At 54.6% G+C, this 19,733-nt stretch overlaps 1 protein-coding gene across 1 annotated transcript in view; it reads left to right on the forward strand.

Annotated features, from left to right (window-relative positions):
- WNT3A (Wnt family member 3A) overlaps nucleotides 1-19,733 on the forward strand; it is a 40,936-nt gene that overhangs the window by 3,295 nt on the left and 17,908 nt on the right. Inside the window, exon 2 of the mRNA XM_086706973.1 lies at nucleotides 11,223-11,464. Within this exon, the coding sequence (XP_086563099.1) occupies nucleotides 11,223-11,464 (242 nt within the window). The remainder of the gene's footprint in view (nucleotides 1-11,222; nucleotides 11,465-19,733) is intronic.

Here is a 19,733-nt window from a genome sequence, read left to right on the forward strand (position 1 = left end):
TCTCACCGTCCCTAACCACTGCCCCCACACAGATTTCCTGGCAGGGGACTCCCAGCTAAAAGCAAGTATCTGGCCCCTATGCCTTGCTTGCCACCTGGAAGGCCAACTAAGCAACAAGCCTGCCCACCTCCCAGAGCTTCTTCTGCATGCCCCTGTCCCATGCTGCCCCTCGGGCCCCCACATGGGTCTCCTCTGTGTTTGTGGGGTGCAGGTGTTTTGTGGGGTGTGTGTTTGAGGTCAGAGAGAGTAGCCAGCCAGGAGCATTCTGGAGGCGCCACTATGGCCCCAGGGGTGAGCCACCAGGGTGAGGGGTGGCCTGTGTCAGATGACTTGGGACCTGAGGGCTCACCTGCTCAGACAGCAGGGCCTACACACAAGCCTTCCCGGAGCTACCTTGCCTCTGGTGACTCTGCACCCCTGCGCCCCTCCCCAGGGCACCCCTGCCGCTCACTTCTCCAGTCTGCCTGCCGCTATGTATCTGTCTCTGTCTCTCTCTGTCTCTCTGTCTCTCCCTGTCTCTGTCTCTCCCTATCTCTCCCTATCTCTATCTCTCTGTCTCTCGCTGTCTCTGTCTCTCCTAGTTTCTATCTCTCTCTGTCTCTTGTTGTCTCTGTCTCTCTGTGTCTCTCTATCTCTCCCTGTCTCTGTCTCTCCCTGTCTCTGTCTCTCTCCCTCTTTCTCTGCCTCTCTCTTTAGCCCTGAGGCTGGTGAGGACAGTAGTGAGGTCATAAGATCAGAGGAATCCAGACACCAGATGGTGTCACTCCTCTGGTGTTGTAGGATCTCAGGGTGCGGGGAGCCCACCAGTGGCCATCCTTGTATCAAGGGGCCACGTGAGAAATGGCCACAGGTGAAACACGCATGGTCAGAACCACCAGGTCCACATCTGCACCCCCACCTGGGGCTCCCCCGACTTGACCGCCCACACACTCAAGACTGTCTCTCCCAGCCAGGGTGTCCCCTGTGTCTCACTGGGCTCGCTGTTTTAGAAGACAATTTTCTGTTTTATTTGCATAAACCTGCTAGAATCCTTTGTGGCAGGCAATACAATGGGGGAGGAGATGGAGGAAATGGTCTTAGAGAAAAGCTGTAAAGCTGTGCTTCCCTCCCAGCTCCCGGGTACAGATCTCCAGCCCCCAGGGGCTGGCGGGCGTGGCCCAGGACTGGAGTCTCAATGAAAGGAGCAGTCACGCTGCAAGTGGCCCCCGGGGCCCGTCCTGGGACAGTTGTCCGTGAAGAAATAAGAACAGAAATGGAAGACAGGGGACGCTTGGGGATGTCCTGGCTGTTGTGACCTGTTGGGTTTTGTATTATGTACTGTTCTCATGCAGCATTTCTATGCACTTTGTAATAGTGGGTTGGACACTTGAAAAACCCCAAACCCAAGTTGTTAGGTCAGGGAACACCTTCTACGTTGCCCGGCAGGCCTGGGTGGGGGATCCTGCCTGTGGACCAGCGTCCCTCCACAGTCAGCCACCCAGCACTGTCCACATGCGAGAGTTTGCGTCTGCTCCTTCCAAGCCCGGGTGAAGGGCTCAGAAGTCTCCAGAGGCGGAGTGGCTCCAGATGGGCTTGCTGAAGGTGACGGTCGTGCCCACACGGTGCTGGGAGGTGGTGAGCTGCACTTCATGGGGAGCAGGAGTGGAGGCCCAGGAAGGCAGAGCCCTCCGGCCCCGGAGACCTGACACCCCCACCTCCAGAGTGAATGATGGATCTTTCCCGTGAAAAACAGAAGCCCCTTGGCTGGGCTCCTCCCGGGACACCTCCTGGCTGACTTCCCAGCTCTGGGGCCGGATCCCCACAGCACGCTGGGCAGCGCTGCCTCGGTCTCCCTCACAGCCTCCCCAGGTGACACCCTGGAGGTGTCTCACGCTTTGGTGCCTCTGCATTCCTTCCCCAACAAAACGTGCTGCAGCCGCCCAGGGAAGCGGGCAAATGCATGGCCGTGGGCACAGGAGTCTCTGCCCGCCTGCCAGGACTTGTTCAAAGTATGTGTCAGTAATCCCGGCTCAGCCGGCGGGGCTTGGGGGGGGGGCTGCAGGCAGGGAGGGGACCCAGCACGGACCAGGGTCCTGCAGCAACCCCCCACGGGCCCTCCCAGTGCCCAAGTTGCACAAATTCCCACAGGGGTCTTCTAGGCAGAAGAGGGCAGGAGCGTGGAGGCAAGTAGGGGTCTCCCAGTGGTCCCCAGTGCATGGAGGGTGCAGAGAGAATGCCCTTGGAGGAGTCCGTGGCCCCTGTGGCTCCCAGACAGCTCCATACAGACAGGACAGACCCCTTTCCGTCTTCTAGGGAGCCCTCAGGGCTCGGCGAGACCTCACACCTTGTCCCCAAGACAGAGAGCCATGGGACCATCCAGAGCCCTCCTGGGCAGAGACCCACAGGGAGAGTGTGGGCCCCCGACCTCCTTGTTCCCCCGGGGCCCATGTGCAGCTCTGTGTCCTCGAAGGACAAGAGAAGACGTTGCCGGCTTCTGCGGGGCCTGGAGAAGGGGGCCAGCAGGGCGGGGGCCACAGAGCGCTTCCTCAAGAAGGTGCAGATGGACATGCCACCCCACTGCTCAGAGCCCCTTCTGGAGCCTCAGGCAGATGTGGTCCCACAGTCCTTGGGAACTTCACAAAGTCTCTGCTCACCCCGGAGCACACAGGGCCACAGGCGAGGATGGAGCGGAGCCCACAGCCCACAGGCACCCTGTGCCTGCTGAGATTTACTGCAGGAGGAAACCCAGCCAGGTTCACAGACACGTAAGAGGCTGCTGCCCCACAAGACCTGCAGGAACAGTGCACAGGTGCCTCCTGCATCTGTGGGGCGAGTGGGGCTCCTCTGCCCAGAGCCGCTTCTGTGCCCTCCACCCCCGCTGCACCATCGTGATATAAGCCCGCGGGTGACGGCCATCAGCCCATCCCTCCCCTGCGTGTTACAGCCAGCGCCTCCGCTCCACCCTGAGCAGGATGGCCTGGCAAGGCGCCCAGACTTCCACAGCGCTGCCCTCCCGGGAGGGAGAAAACCATTAACGCTGGCGGGCGGCAGGCGCGGCTCACGTGGCCCCAGCCACAGGCTGGGACTGGAGTCCAGGGGCCGCTTTCCAGGCCGCACGCATGTGCGCTCTGGGTTGAAGGTGATATCCCCCGGTTCCTGAGAAACAAGCTATCGCTAAACTGTTAAGCAACCGTGTGTTCCCCGGACCCTGGAACACTCCCTAGTGGGCCACCTTCCATTTGAGTGCCTCACACATCTCCCAGGATTGTGGGGGCGCCATGTCTGCTCTGCCTGAGCCGGCCTCTCTGCCACATGTGGTCTGCAGCTCAGGGACCCTGTCCCAGGTCCAAGGCGGGGCCACCGCCACCTGCTCCTGGACATTGGCCCCTCAGCCGTGTGGACGGCCCTGCAGAAAGTCTCTCAGGGCTGGGACTCTGGGGAGAGGCTCAGAGGAGGAGGACCGTGTCTCAGGGTCAGGGGACTCTGGGTTTGAGGGGCCTTCAGGGTATTGGGCGTGACAACCGGCCAGGCAGCCGGGTGTGGGCACCTTCTGGGACGGCTCCCTGCACTGTGGAGAAGTGCTCTCATTCCTCACAGGCTGAATCACGGCACCAGGTGCAGGGTGAAGGAAGTAGTAGGGTCGGGGCCTCACTGTGACCCAGACAGAGGGACAGAGGTGTAAGTGAGGGACGGCTGGCTGCACCCCCACCCCTCCCATCCCTGTCTGGAGCCATTTACACACCTGTAACAGCTGTGAGGCCGAGGGCAAGATGAGGGTTTAACCCAAAGCCCCGACACCCAGTGACAGCTCAGCGTGGTGCCTAAGGGTTGTGAGGCTAGGTCCTGGGCCCCCTCACAGTGCGGGGCAGAGACCCCGGGTTCACCTCCTTGGGACCTGGAGCTGGGTGGCCCCTGTGCTGACATCAGGAGAGACAGCTGCATACCTGTGTGTCAGCAGGGGAAACTGAGGCACAGTGGGTCCTAACGCAGCTGGCTGGGGGCAGTCACAGGCTGCCAGTCACGTCACCCTTCTGTGACCATTCTGCAGGGGACACGGGGCTGAGTGGGGCCCCAGAGACTAGTGGTGCTGAGGGTCTTTAGTGCTGGCTGTGTGTTGCGACATATATCTGACTTGTCACAGACCCATGTTCACACCCACCCCCCAGATTCATGCATGAGCCCAGATGACAGTGTTAGGAAGAGGGACCCGTGACGGGCTTCATGTCCTCATAAGGAGAACAAGAGCCCAGGGCTCTCTCTGTCCCCACCACGTGAGGATCTCAAGGATCCCAGGAAGGGGGTCCCCACAGACCCCGAATGTGCTAGCACCTGGATGTTGGAGGTCCAGCCTCAGACCTGTGAGGGATATATGTGTTTTGTGTAAGCCCCCTGGTCCATGGTGTTCATTGGGGCAGCCTACACTGCCTGAGACTCTGGTCCCTAAATGCTATTCAGCAAGCCTGGAGTTCAGTGCATTTTAAGGGCATCGGAGTATGGGGAGAAAGGGGCCCTTAGGAGCCATCCAGTCATATTAACACATGGATGCCAGACAGGTGTCTTCATCTGGGCCGAGATTCCCGGTCCAGGAGGTCCCAGGGTGCCATCCACAAGGTTGCGAGGGTCACAGGGAGTCACGCACTGGGCCAGCCAAGTGCAAGGCCACACAGGTGACATGATGGTGCCAGTGGGGCCTATGGGGGGATAGGAAGGGGCAGGAGAGACTCACAAAGGCCAAGGTGCCCAGGTGATGAGACCCTTCGACTGCTTGGGGAAGTTCTGTCCCCTGGGTGTAAGCAGCTTGTGGGGACAGGTAGCAGACAGTAGGCCCCCTTTGCCGCTTACAAGTGGCCAGACTCCACAGCTTCAAACGGCACACACTGGCACTCAGCAGGTGGCACATCTGGGTGGCTCATCTGTGGTCCCCACTGTGGTCTCTGGAGCCTCACTCACAGTGCTAGCTCGTCTGGGGGAGAGTGAACTCCTGACCTCGCCCACTGTCATGTGTGGGTCCTTGGGCTCGGGGAACCCAGTCTCCACGTGCTGGCGACTGCCAGCCAGATCGTTCTAGCTCCTGGGGCAGGGGTGCCTCTCTGGTCCAGGGACGTGGGCTCCTGGCACAGAGCCAGCGGCTGCTCTGGATGCCCCAACATCTCTGACCTCTCCTCCTGGACAGAGGCTGTGCTTTGAAAGCACGTGTGAGATAGGTGATCCTGATTTACGTCTGTAAGTGTGGCCTGGCATCCTGGCTATGGTCACGGTCCCGATGGCATGGCAGCGGGGTGGGGCCTCTGGGGGCCCCTCAGTGTCTGGGCCTGGAGGGAGTGCCTCCTTCCCAGGGTGCACAGCCACGCAGCCCCTCCTAGAAGCTCGGGGTGTGGGACCCCCGGGACGGGGAAATGATATCGGTATTTGCACCCACCGTGAACAGCAACCAGACTTGCCTCTGACGAAGGGCAGCAGTGATGGGCCTGGGAGCCAATGTCACCAGGAGAAACCAGATATGACAGCCAGGCATTGATCAACCACCGGGTGGGCTCGCTCGCTTACCCTGTGCTGCGACTCAGTCCCGTTTCTGGCTCCTCTGCTTGGTCAACAGAACCACGGAGAGTCCACCCGAACTCACCCCTGCACTGACAGCACCATGGAGATCTTCATCCGTCTGTGCCACCCCTACCCACCCCGGCACTGACAGGACCACCGAGAGCCTGCCCCCACCCATCCCTTCATGCTCGCATCGCTCTCATCACAGGGTGGAGTGACCACCGGTGCCTTACTATCAGCCAGCGCAGGCTGACATCACCACCTTTCCAGGATGTCCTTTCCTCCGGGATATGACTCAGGAGTTCAGAGTGCATTCAGTGCCCTTGCATTTTATTGTGCTCAGAGAACTTGGGGGAACAAAGGGCACGGGGATGGTGGTGCCCTCTACCTCTCAGTGCTGCCTCCAGCCCCTGGCAAGGCCCTCGGACAGGCCAGTACATCACCATCCCCTGGAGGCAGCCACTGCATGGCTCAGAGCCTCTCCCTGCCCTCCTGTTCTGCCCCTGGCCTCACCCCAAGCGCCCCGCTTCCTCCCAGGAGGGTGTGGGAGGAGGGACTTAGAGATTGTGGTTTCCCAAGTGTTGATGGATGGAGGACATCTACCTTCCCTGTATATGAGGAATTTGGATCCGGGAGTACGGGGGGATAGTGCACATCCACTGTGGATGTTCTCCCTACCTTTATGGAGACATAACTGACAGATAACACTGTGTGAGGTTAAGGTGTACAACATGATGATGTGATACATGCATATATTATGAAATGATCACCACACTAAGGTTCGTGAACACCAGCTAAATTTTTAATGTGATTTTTTTTTAATGACTGGGTTTTGCCTTCGAGGCCAAGCCACAATCCAGTGTCCCGCCAAGCCCCCCTGACCGCTTCTCACCCACAATGCCAGCCCCCTTCTGTGTGGGACCGGCAGCTCCCAGCTCTCCACCCTCCCCTGGCCACCTCTGGGGCAGAGGAAACTTTCTGGAAGCAGTCCAAGGGGCATCGGGCATGGGGTCCGGCGTGGGTGTGAGAAGAACCCAGACAGGGCTTGGGGGTGGGGGTGGGGCAGAGGGCTGGAACAGCTGGAGCGGCATCTGGGCTGGCACCTTGGCCTTGATGCCTGGCTCCAGGATGTGGCGAGCTGGGGCCTGCCCTGGAAGGGGGGTGGGGGGGCAGGAGCTGACTCAGCACCCCGGAACCAGGCTGCTGCCAGAAGCTGTGAGCTGGGAAGTCCCGGCTCTGCTCTCCCCAAGGCATGGCCTGGGGGGCATAAGGGAAGCTTGATGGAAGGCAGGCTCTGACCTGGGAGCTGAGGGGTCCTGGCGGGGGGCAGGCTCTGGGCTCTCTGTCCCCCTCCCAGCCTCCGCCCGGCATGAGTCCTGGCTCTGGCATCTGGCCAGGAGGCCAGCACCACAGGCCTGACGGAGTGTGTCTGAACTAAGGGGTGCCTTTCTTTTCCACGTGTCCCAAGTCTCCAAGTAAAGAAGAGAGAAATGGAGTGAGTGAGTTTCCTCCTAGCAGACCCTCCCCACCCCTCCTCACTGAAGCAAGGCTGTGACCACAGAGGACAAGCTGGAGGAAGCCAGCCCCCATCGGAAAGCCCCGCACCAGACCGTGACGTCAGACCTTCCAAGTGTTGCCTGTGGAGAACGGCCCACGGTTGGAATGGTTGCGGGAACATCTGTGTGCCCACAGCCCCGGGCTATTCTGCCTGGCTGTCCCGCTGCTGACCACTGCCTCCACGCACCCATCTGTTCATCTCACATTTTCATTTTGACCGCGAGCACGCGGGCCGGCTCATCAGTAGCAAGAGGTCCACATCTGTGTGAAATCACGGCCTGTGTGGTCCTGCATCAGTGAGGCATCCTGGTTCATGGAGTGCAGGGGCAAGGGCAACCTCACTGGGGGTGACCAGCTGAGCTTACAGTCCTGGGGAAACTGGGACAGTTGGTCCCCAGCCTCGCCCACCAACTGGCCCCCAAGGCACCTCTCCTGGGCTCCTGGATGCTCCAAGGTGCATGGATAGAAAATCATCAGCCTGGCTCCCACGGTCACCTCCCTGGCCCGGTGTGGCCTCCAGGACCAGCCACAGCAGTCCTATCTCGGTCGGAGGCAGAAAGGAGCCTCGTGGGTGACCAGCCAGGCCTCCCCCAGAGGGAGACAGAGGTGGACTCCTATATGGGAAGGCCGTAGAGGCTGAAGAAGGATCCTGAAAGAGTACCCCACCACCCCCACTCAGGTCCCGCCCTGTGTTATTTCCAGCTGTGTCCTCACAAGGCCTGGCTACTTGCTTCTCCGGAACCCTCCCCCTGGGTCCCTCCACTCATTAGGGAGGGTGTCACCTCAACAGTTCCTGCTGACATCCGGTGGTGCAGAGGGGGAAGGGCATGTGACCTCTCCTGGAGCGTGCTGCATGCGTGTGGACGGTGGGAACACGAGGAGGGTTCACTTCAAGACATACCTCACAGTGGAGGCAGACACCTGACATTAGGCAGGTGTGGGCAGAGCCACCCTCGCGCGGCACACGCACTGACCCAGGCTGGGGTCCCTGGGGCTAGGACAGAGGCAGCATGGTGGGTGGGTGGGAGGCATAGGACCCGGCAGGAGTGGCCTGGACATGCAGTGCTGGTGGCAATGTTCTGAAGGAGCACAGGCTGGGGGAGTTCGCCCTGTATTTACAGATTCTCTGTGCAAGCTTGAGTAGTGGAGGGAACACAGGACAGATGCCGCCTGTCTCTCCCCACACCGTCCCCCTGCGCCCCCTGGCCTCTCTGCCCACTTCCTGTGCTCCAGCCTGGCCAGGCCCATCTTGTCAGCCTAGAGGCCTTGCTTGCACCCACAGGCTGAGGGTCCTTCCCCGAGGGCAGAGAACACTGACGTTGGCCTGCATGCCACCGGTCAGCCCACGAGCCGAGCTCTCCTCCCATCCACCGCCCACCTGCTCTGCCAGCCCCCTGGGATGCTCATGGCCCAGGTCGGCGCAGGGGTCCCCATGGGAGTGGCCCCTGCCTCTGGTCTCCCTTCCCAGATGTCCGTGCAGGCCGGGGTGCTGGAGAGCCAGGCCCAGATCACAGGACACTTTCTGGGGAAGAAAGACCACACAGGGGTGAGGCACATGGTTGGGCTTTCTGGAAACTTTGAGGTTCTCAGGACTGTGGGGTGGGTGTGGAAGAAAGATGGCCGGGCAACTGGCACTCAGTAGGGTCTGTGTGTAATGAAGGAATGAGCGAGGGAACGAGCCAGCCCTGCTGCCCCATTCCCCACAAGCAATGGCCCGGCCCCACTATCCCAGGCCAGGCCAGGGACACAGACATACTCGAGAATGGTGTGGCCTGCGGTGTCTGACACGGGGTCCTGGCCGGTTTGCTCATCAAGGCACTAGGGTGAGGACAGACAGGACCGGTGGGGAGCACGCCAAGGGAGGGCCGTCAGATACTGGGGCTCGAAAGTGGAAGGGACCCAAGACACTGAGGGCATGGAAGATCAGGGACACAGGACCCGCTGCCTGTAGCAGGGAGGCTTGGCTCAGGCATCTGGCTGCAGAGAGATAGGTTTTAGTTCTCAGGAGATGTTCTTGGGGAGGAGGGGGGGAGGTGAGGACAGGGTGAATGTGGTGGTCTACCCAGGAATGTGGGGGAGCACACGCTGTCAGGAGTTGGCCAGGGGAGCACGAGTGGAGGTGGGACTTCCAGGGCCAGTGGCCTGCTCCCCAGCTGGCTTCCTAAATGAGGCAGAGGTGCTGCACAGGGAGCCCAGGAGGGTGACCCACACAGGGGCAGTGGAGGGTCTGCTGGAGGCAGGGAGGCCAGTGTGACTGCACAAGGCCCACAGGCTGTGTGGGGAGAGCAGACAGATCTGGATTGGGCAGGACAGCACTGAGGAAGCTTCTCTCTGCAGCCAGGAGGCAGCCTCAGGTGCTGGAGGGCTGGGCTGGTGCCTACTGGCAAGGAGGCCTTGAAGGTTTGGGAAAGGAGGGAAGGGGGGGGGGGAGGCGGGAGGCGGGCGGGAGGATCTGCTGTGTATTTCCAGAGTCTTTCCAGGGGGGAGGATTGTTTCTCTGACAGTGAGTCCCTGCTTCCTATGGCTCTCACCACAGCTGGTTGGAACCGGGTTAGACTCCACGTAGGACATCCGGAACATCAGTGTCATCATGCAGGGATGTGGATGGCTCAGACATACAGAAGCCTCCCACCTGCCTTCTCTCTGGGTGCTGGGTTCCCCCCCCCCCCACACACACACACACAAACAAGAAGAGCCTCTGGGGATTCAGCTGAGGCGTTTCCCCCTCCAAACAAAGGAGAGTCAGGCCTTCCCGCCGGGAGCCCACCAGAGTAAATTACCAGATAAACAGGGGCCTCCCTGCCAGGCCAGGCCAGGGGCTGCTCTAGATCTTCATTCCAGGCGTGGGACGCAGCATACCCAGCAGCCCAGAGGAAGCAGAGAGATGGGCTCCCGAGGTGGGGGTGGAGAGCACGTGGGAGACCATGAACAGGCAGCAGGATCGCCTGGGGCACTGGGCCGAGGAGTATACAGGTGGCGGGATCCAGTGTTCCCCACAGGACTGGGCCGACGTGTCCACAGGTGGTGGGATCCAGCGTCCCCTACGGGTCCAGGCAGGTGTTTCAACTTGTCACCCATACAATTGTAGAAGCTCTTTCTGCTCTGCCCCCAAAAGGACCTGACAGTTCTTTCTTTGAAATCAAGATGCAAGTCCATACAGTAAAACAGACATGGTTTAGTCAGCCTCGAGACATAAACGCGTGTGTAACCAACACAGAGCACTTCCATCGCCCCAGGCCGGTGCTGTCTGATAGAACTTTCCACAGGGACCAAAATGTCCCTTATCTGACCGTCCAGTTCGGTAGCCACAGCTGTGTGCAGCTGGTGGGACTGGAAAGCCAAAATTCTCTCTCTTTTGTTGTTCAACTTAACTTAAATTTCATAGGTGCACAGTGAGTGGGAACCATCCCCGAGACATTCCCTCTGCACCTCCGCTCAGGGGGGTACTCCCACAGGAATTCAGGAGGAACCGCAGCCCTGGTTTATGTCCTCATCTACGACTGCTCATGGCCACGGCCACAGTCGGAGGTGCAGGCACACACTGGCCGAGCCAGGTGTCCCCTTGGCACCTGCTACCTGTCAGAAGCACGCTGGGCTGCATTTCCGAGAGGGAGTGAACAGCAGCTGTTCACCCTTGCGCCCTGTGGGTGCAGACTCAAGTGGCTCCATCCTAATCACAGCGCTGTAAATGTCCATGGGCACGTGGCATGGAGGGCACATGGCCTTCTGTCTGTTGGGTAAATAACCAAGAGCAGCTGTCACGCGGGCGTGAGTGCAGGGTGATTTTCACCCCAAGGATCAGCCGCTGCTGTGCCCTGTCTGGCCGCCGGCACCCCCTCCTCTGGGCAGCCCCCTGGGGTTGACCGGTCGCACACTGTGCTCCCCACGTTTCCAAAGCTCCGCTGCCCTGCTACCCCCACCCTGACAGAACAGCCCCTATACTTGTGCAGAGCACCAGGCAGACTTGCACTCTCCGTTTCCTTGGTTGCTTTCCCACCGCGCCTCATGCACATCTGGACGATGTTTGGTACCATCCAGGTACAGGGTGCAGACGCTCTTCCTTCATGCAGAATGGCCGCGTGCGCACTGAGGAGCGCGGGCAGGGCGGCTGCACCACTGATCAGGCCTCCTCCCCTCCTCCCCAGGTCCTTGGCCATCGGGCCCCAGTACTCATCCCTGGGCACTCAGCCCATCCTGTGTGCCAGCATCCCGGGCCTGGTGCCCAAGCAGCTGCGGTTCTGCCGGAACTACGTGGAGATCATGCCCAGCGTGGCGGAGGGCATCAAGATAAGCATTCAGGAGTGCCAGCACCAGTTCCGCGGCCGCCGCTGGAACTGCACCACCGTCAACAACAGCCTGGCCATCTTCGGCCCCGTGCTGGACAAAGGTACGCGGGCCCCCATCTTGGCCTTCAGGTGGACGTGGTAGGTCCTTGCAGCTCCCCTTCAGTGCCAGGAGCCGCTCTGCCCTGACCCACCTCAGTGTCTCCCCTGTGCTCAGCATAGGAGCGGCGCCTCCGGCGGGCGGGCAGTGCCCTGCAGACCTCAGCCTCTTAGGGGGCTCCTGCAGCTCCAAAAGGAGTAGGGTAATGCAGAGATCCCTCCTGCTTCCCCTTCCCCAAGGCAAATTGTATGGTCTCAGGAGGACGAGATTAACCATCGCAGGCTTCCCACAGAAGCCAGGCCTTCAGGGGGGTCTTGGAGAGAAAATAACAAAATTTGTATTAAAACAATAAAACATAGGGAGGGGAGGAGGGGTTGGGGGCCACAGAGGCACACCGAGGGAGTTATCCTGGGTCCTGGGGCCGGGAAGGAGAAGAAGATGAGGGTTGGGTGTTGGTTAACTTTTGGGGAAGAGCAAATTTTCACCAAACATAATGGTTTATGCAGTAATAACCATGTGCCATATGTCCCGACACCTGCAAATCAGAGGTCAACAGTGCTGCATCTCAGCTGGTCCCTGGTCTGGGACACGTCTGGGAGCTGAGGCTATGCTCAGCAACAACACCCAAAAGTGGCCTCTGCAATATGGTGGCTGGGCCCCACAGACAGGTGGGGAGGGAGAGAGGTGCCTTTCACTCAGCATAATGTTTTCAAGATTCGTCCACACTGCGTGTGTCAGCACTTTAGGCCTTGTTAGGGGTGAGTAATAGCTCTCTGTGCAGATAGACCACATTTTATTATGCATTGGTCACTGATGCACATTTGGGTGATTTCTACCTTTTGGCTCTTGTGAACAGCGCTGCTGTGAACATTTTTGTACAAGTATCTGTTTAAATACCTGTTTTTGAATCTTTTGCATGTATTCTCAGGCATGGAATTAATTGTTCTGTGTAAGTTCTGGGGGAAACACCACACTGTTTTCCACAGAGGCTGCACCATCTCACGTTCCCACCAGCAGTGCACGAGGGTTCCAGTTCCACATCCTTACCACCCTTGTTATTCTGTGTCTTCCCTTCAGCAATCCCAGTGGGTGCAAAGTGGTATCCCATTGTGGTTTTTCTTTGCGTGTCCCCAATGCCTAATGATGTTGAGCATCTTTTCATGGGCTTGTGGGTCATCGGTATGTCTTCTTTGGGGAATTCCTACTCAAGTTCTTTGCCCAATTTTTAATTGGAGTGCTTGTCTTTTTGTTGTTGGGTTCTCAGAGCTCTTTATATATTCTAGACAATGGATTCTTATCAGATCTATGATCTGCAAATCTTCCCAGTTGTATAGGTTGTCCTTTCATTGTTGTAACCGTGTCCTGTAATGCACAATAGTTTTAAATTTTGGTGAAGTCCAACTTATCTATTGAAATGTCATATCAAAGTAAGCATTGCCTAATCTAAGGTTACAAACATTTACACCTGTATTTTCTTCTAAGAGTTTTATAGTTTCATCTCTTATATTTAATCTTTGATCTATAATGAGTAAATGTTTGTGTGTGGTGTGAGGTAGGGGTCCAGCTTTATTCTTTTGCATGTGGAAATCCAGTTACTCCAGCCCCATCAGTTGTTGAACAGATTATTTTTTTCCCCATTGAATGGTCTTGGCCCCCCATCAAAAATCAATTGACCACGGATGTGTGGATTTATTTCTGGACTCTCAATTCCATTCCTTTGGTCTATACAACTCCCCTTTTGCTAGTTCCACACTATTTGCATGGATTTACCTTTGTGGTGTGTTTTGAAGTCAGGAAGTACAAATCATCCAGTCTGTTTTTCTTTTACAAAATTGTTTTGGCAATTGGGTGCCTTGCAATTCCATATGAATTTTAGGATTAGCTTCTCCATGTCTGTGAAAAAGGTTTTGGGGATTTTGATGGGCAATACATTCAGTCTGGAGGTTATTTGGGAGAGTATTGTCATCCTAACAATGTTAAGCCTTCTGATCCATGAACATGGGATGCCTTCCTGTGTATTTAGGTCTTCCTTGGTTTCTTCCAGCAACAATTTGTAGTTTTTGGTGTACAAGTCTTGTACCTCCCTCATCAATGCATTCCTAAGTATTTTATCTTTTTTGATGTAATTGTAATTGGAATTATTCTCTTAATTTCCTTTTTGGATTGTTCATTGCTACTATATAGAAATATAACTAATTTTTGTGTTTTGATCCTATATCTTGCAACTTTGCTTCATTTGTCTTGTAGCTCTGAGAGGTTTTTTGTAGGTTCCTTAGATTGTCTTTTTTTTTTTTTTTAATGTTTATTTTTGAGAGAGAGAGAGAGAGAGAGAGAAAGTGTGAGACACAGAATCCAAAGCAGAATCCAGGCTCTGAGCTGTCAGCACAGAGCCCAACCCAAGGGTCAAAACCCATGGACCACAAGATCATGACCTGAGCTGAGGATGGACGCTTAACTGACTGAGCCACCCAGGCACCCCTAGGATTTTCTATATATAGGATTATATCACTTATTAATGGTGACAGTTTTACTTTTTTCTGTCTGATTTGTATACCTTTGATTTCTTCTTCTTGCCTAATTGCTCTGTCCAGCACTGCCACACTATGTCATGTAGCAGTGATGACAGCGGGCAAGCTTGTCTCATTCCTGATCTTAGGGAGAAGCACTTAAGTCTTTCACCATCGAGTAAGAGGTTAGCTGTGGATTTTCCATAACTTCCTTTTATCAGGTTGAGGAAATTCACTTCCATTCCTCATCTGTTGCGTTTTCATATCATGAAAGGGTGTTGGATTATATCAAATGCTTTTTCTGCTCCAATGAAGATGCCCATGCGGTTTTGTTCCTTCATTCTCTTAGTGTGATGTGTTATTATTGGTTGATTTTTCTACACTGAAGCACCCTTGCATTCTTGGGATAAATCCCCATTGGTCATGGTCAATAATCCCTTTAACATGCTGAAGGATTTGGTTTGCAAGTATTTTGTTGAGGATTTCTGCATCAATATGTACAAGGGGCATTGGTCTGTAGTTCTCTTTCCCTGTAGTGTCTTTGTCTGGCTTTGGTATTAGGGCAACACTGGCCTCAGAGAATGAGTTAGGAAGTGTTCCCTCCTCTTCTATTTTTTGTAAGAGCTTGAGAAGGATTGGTGTTGATTGATTCTTCTTTAATTGATAGAGTCCACAAGCGAAGCTTTGCTTTTTTGGGATGTTTTAAATTATTGATTTGATCTTATTACTTGTTATTTAGGTCTGTTCAGATGTTCTATTTCTTCTTGAATCAGTTCTGGTATTTGTGTGTGTCTAAGAATGTATCCATTTCATCTAGGTTAATCTTTCATTTTTGAAGAATAGTCTTGCCAGATATAGAATTCTTGGTTGACACTGTTTTCCTTCAGTACCTTAAATATATCATCCCACTGCCTTCTGACTCTGGTTTCTGATGAGAAATTGGTTATTAATCTCATGGAGGACTCTTTGTACACAATGAGATGCTTCTCTCTTGCTGCTTAAAGATTTTCTTTATCCCTGTCTTTTGATAGCTAATTAAAATATGTATCAGTGTGGATCTCTATGTTTATCCAAGTTGAAATTTGTTGAACTTCCTGGATATATTGATTCAAGTTCCTTATCAAATTTGAAGCATTTTGGCCATTGCTTCTTCAAATATTCTTTCTGCCCCTTTCTCTCTGTCCTCTCTTGGGACTCCCACAATGTGGTGTTTGTTGCTACATTTGATGGTGTCCCACAGGTCTGTTCATTTTTCTTCATTCTTATTTCATTCTGTTCCTCAGACTGCATTATTGCAATTGAATTATCTTCAGGGTCACTGATTCTTTCTTTTGCCTGCTCAGCTGTGCTGTTGAAAACCTCTAGCAAATATTCTGTTTCAGTTATCATGCTTGTCAGCCCCACAGTTTCTATTTCATTGCTTTTGTAATTTCTCTCTATTTACTGAAATTCTCTCTTTGTTGAGACCGTGTTCTCCTGATTTCTTTTATCCTTTTGAGCAGACTTAGGATAGTTGATTCAGAGTCTTTGTCCACTATATCCAATATTTGTGCTTCCTTGAGATACCCTCTGTTAACTTCCTTTTTCCTATGAAGGACCTGTACTTCCTTGTATCTTTGCATGCCTTGAAACTTTTTGTTGGAATCTGTACCTTGTGATTATCGTAAATGGTCACTCAGGAGATCAAATTATTTCCCCTCCACAGAGTTCAGTGTCCTTATTGTGGGTTGTACTAGTTTGTTTCATTACCGACTCTTCTTTAGCTTGTGGTTTGGCAAAAATTTCCTTTTCTTGGAGGAAATAAAAAGGGAAACAAAGCGAAGAAAGAATACTCCTCTGGTCTCTGCAGATTGGCTGTGTTGTGTGCAGGCCTTCAACCTCAGCTAGTCTGCTCACTGCTCTGCCTTAGCCTTCGCTTCCTGCATGCACTGAGCAGATCAGCACAGGTGGAAGCTGAAGGTCTCTCTTGAGTATGCATTCTGCCCTTGGTTTGCACGTGGGCTTTAGGTCTCCTGGTCCACAGGAGATTTGCAAACCCTTCACTCCCCAAAGCAGCTCTCCCCCACCTTTCCCCCCAGGCGAACAGTATGTCTATTGTTGGCCCCAACTATAATTTTTTGCTTCACAGGCAGCAGCTTGTTCATTTCATTTTCAGTGTTTTCCAGGAATACCCCTTGCTTAACCACTGTTACACCCCAAGAGAGTTCTGAGGTGGGCATCAGTTTTTCAGGGAACCCCCAGACAGGTCAAATCAGACAAATTCTTCCAGAGAACATCTACTCTCCTCCCTCTGGAACCATCCACCTACGTGGGATCAGTAAATTTGGCCATCTTAAGACCTCTCTTTGCTGAGGGTGGCAGGCTGTGTAACCTTTTCAGAGATACCTTTTCCTGGAGTCAGCATTTGCCTGGTTGCTAACCACCTTGAACCCCTTTTCAGAGCTCTGATGACATTGGCTCTGACAGTTTTTGCTTCACTTTTTTCCATGTTTCTCTGGAGGGTTGGGCCCTGGGAGCTTCTCACTCTGCCATTTTGCTGATGTGACTCCATACCACCTTTTGATAACTGGCCTCAGAGGCCATGCAGCACTACATTCTGTTGTCCAAGACAGTTACAAAGGCCCACCTGGGTTCTAAGATAGGGGGCACAGACCCCATCCCTCAGTGGCATGTTGAGGTCCCCTAGGGAGAACATCCACCAGTGAAGCTGCCTCTGGTATGCCGAGGAAGGCAGGACAAGAGACATTTGAGCCCTGGGACCACTGGTGTGCATGGAGAGCTGAAGGGTTTCCTGAGAGTGCAACCCAACATTCATGGAGGGTTGGTTGTGCTGGATGGCATTTGTTCAAGGGCCTGAGGCTCCATGACTTCAAGTGGCTGTGGCCATGCCCAGGGGCCATGTAGGGGAGGGGGATCACACCATGTGACCTTGACTGGTGAGTCAGCTGACTTCCTGGAGTGTCAGCGTCCCTGTCTATAAAATGGGAGACTAATTGCCACTCAGCTGACTTCACAGAACTGCTGGTTGGGGTAATTACATGGTCATCCCCATAGGGACAGCTGCTGCCATGTGTGGGAGGAGTCAGGGTCACAGGACACTGTGGCGCATCAGCCATGTGGGGGCATGTGTGGTGGGTGGGTGTGCCTATGTGTGCGTGAGTATGTACATGTATGTGTGTGTGCATGTGTAAGCACACATGTGTGGTATGGTTGCCACCCACACAGGTCCTATGGTGTCCTGTGGCCAGGGGTGTTGTGGCCTGAGAAGGCGTGTCCAGCAGGTCCCTAGACACCCCCCGGATGGTTCCAGCTGCCCAGGTGAGAAAGAATGTCAGGAAGAAGAGAGGAGCCTGACCTACCTGGAGAAGCTACCCCCTGGGTGGTGGAGGAAGGCAGTGTGAGGCTGGGTCAGACCCCACCAGAAGGCCAGAGAAGGAAGTGTAGGTTGACTTCTGGCCTCTATTCTACCCCATGGTCTACATGTCTGTTCTCTGCTGGTTCTGTCATACGGTTAGAAAGCAGTGTGAGTCCACCAACTTTGCTCTGCTTTTTCAAGACTGCTCAATTATCCAGGACCCCTTATCATTCTGTATGGATTTCAGGATCAGCTTGTCAATTTCTGCAAAAAAGAAAAAGAAAACACCTCGAATTTTTAAGGATTGGGTTGACTCTGCAGATCGCTCTGGGGAGTATTGCCATTTTGATGTTAAGACAATCCATGAACATGGAATGTCTCTCCATATACTTAGGCCTCCTTCAGTTTCTTTCAGGGACATGGGGCAGTTTTCAGCACACAAACCTTACAGTTATTCTGTTTCATTTATTCCAAAGTATTTTACTCTTTTTGATGCTGTTGTAAGTGGAAACGTTTTCTTAATTTCACCTTTGGGTTATTTGTGGCTGTGCATGGAAAGGGATGATTGGTTTCCAACATCAACCTCATGTTCTGTAATGTTGTTGATGGTCTATCCGTTCTCATAGAGGTGTTATGCATTCCATAGGGTTTCCATACCATTTAGTAACAGGAACAGTTTTCCTTCCTCCCCCCAATCTGGATACGCTTTATTTCTTTTTCTTGCTCCTAGCCCTGGCTGGAGCCTCCAGAACAATGTGGGGCGGCAGCGAGCAGAATGAGCACCCCAATTTCCTCCTGATCTCAGGGGCAGCTTTCCGTCTTTCACCACTGGGCAACCTGTTCTTAAATGTTAAAGATCCAGGTGTGAGGTTCCTCATTCACACAAAAGAATAGGTAACACAGGAGAGTTTTGCTATGATGCATCTCTCGATTCTCTGAATTTTTCCTGAGTTATGTGTGACAAAAATTACATAGTGATCTATTATCAAGAAGTTTTAAAAATCTGTCAGCTCATGGCTCGGTTGGGCCTGCCTTTCACTGTGGAGAGCAAGGAGTTGGATGTACCTGATCTGCACAGAGCTCCAGGGCCTGGAAGCCTGGGAGGGAGTCCCCTCCTGGGACAAGTTGGGGATGGTGGGTTTAAGGGGGCAGGCAGAGAGGAAGTGAGGATGCCTTGGGAGCACCCATGTGATCCAAGGATCCTGGCCCGTTTCCATGCCCCCCCACCCCCAGCGATACATGGACCTGCCTGGTAGACCCCTGGGGTAAGCCGTCATTCTGCTTGGACACAGCATCACTGCCCCCACTGCCCCCTGCGATACATGGACCTGCCTGGGAGATCCCTGGGGTAAGCCGTCATTCCTCTGGGATGCAGCAGCACTCTCCCTGGCCACAAGCTCTATCCCTTTCAGACATGTGCATACATCAGGTTACATCATTTCAGGGCAAACCCACAACCCGCTGGTTATGCTCAGACATGCCTGCAAACTCCTCAGGCAGGGTGGCCTCTGAGGGTCCTTGGCCCCTGCACCCATTCCCCGCTGCTCTGCCCTGCATTACCACCACCTACTCCCCAGCCCTCTCCTTGGGACTTATCCACTCCCCACCCCTTTGGACTGCCACTACACACAGGCTTTCCTGCCCATGAGACCTGCCTGTGCACCTTGTCCTCACTGCTCCCTGCTCCCTGCAGTCTGAAAGCGGCTCGGCTCTGTCCTCATGGTCTTCAGCTCCATTTCCTCCTTCACCCTCTGCCCAGGCCCCCACAGCTGCTCCACGTTTCCTGACTCCGTCCCCACCATCACAGTCCCAGGACAAGCACCAGGCACTGCGGAGTGCTCTCAGTACACCGTGGGTCCCCCGTCACACACAGCAGATGCCCACGCAGCACGCAAGCAGGGAAGACACTGGGGCAGTGCCAAGCACACAGTTGGTGCTACAGAAGGAAGTGCTGAGTGGTTGGGTGGGCTTCCCAGAGGAGGTGTTACCTGAGCTGGAGAAAAGGGGCATGTTTACAGTGCTTTCTAGGGGCATGCTAAGTGTTCGCACATGGAGGGAGGACTTGAATCCAACTCTTATCTGGTGAATGGCGGCTCTGGTCACAAGTGAGGACACTGAGGAGTGGTGCAGGGCCAGGCCAGGACTCCTGAGGACACCCTAGCCTGTGGAGGGGGCTGCAGGGTGCTGAGAATACCTGCCAGGGGTCTGGGATGACAGCAGAGCTCTCTCCAGGGGAGAGCAGGCCCCCCAGTGCCCAGGGAGCAGGGACCCAAGAACCACACAAGCCCCCGGCTTCTGGGCTTTAGCCCCAGGGAGCCCCATCCTCACCTGTACCCCCTTGCTTTCTTGAAAGCCTGTGTCCTGGCACCTCTCCTATAAAATGTCCACTTATACCTATGTCTCCCACGTCC

Source organism: Puma concolor, chromosome A1, assembly GCF_028749965.1.
Source record: "Puma concolor isolate L17-30 chromosome A1, mPumCon1.1.hap2, whole genome shotgun sequence".
Taxonomy (NCBI): Eukaryota; Metazoa; Chordata; class Mammalia; order Carnivora; family Felidae; genus Puma; species Puma concolor.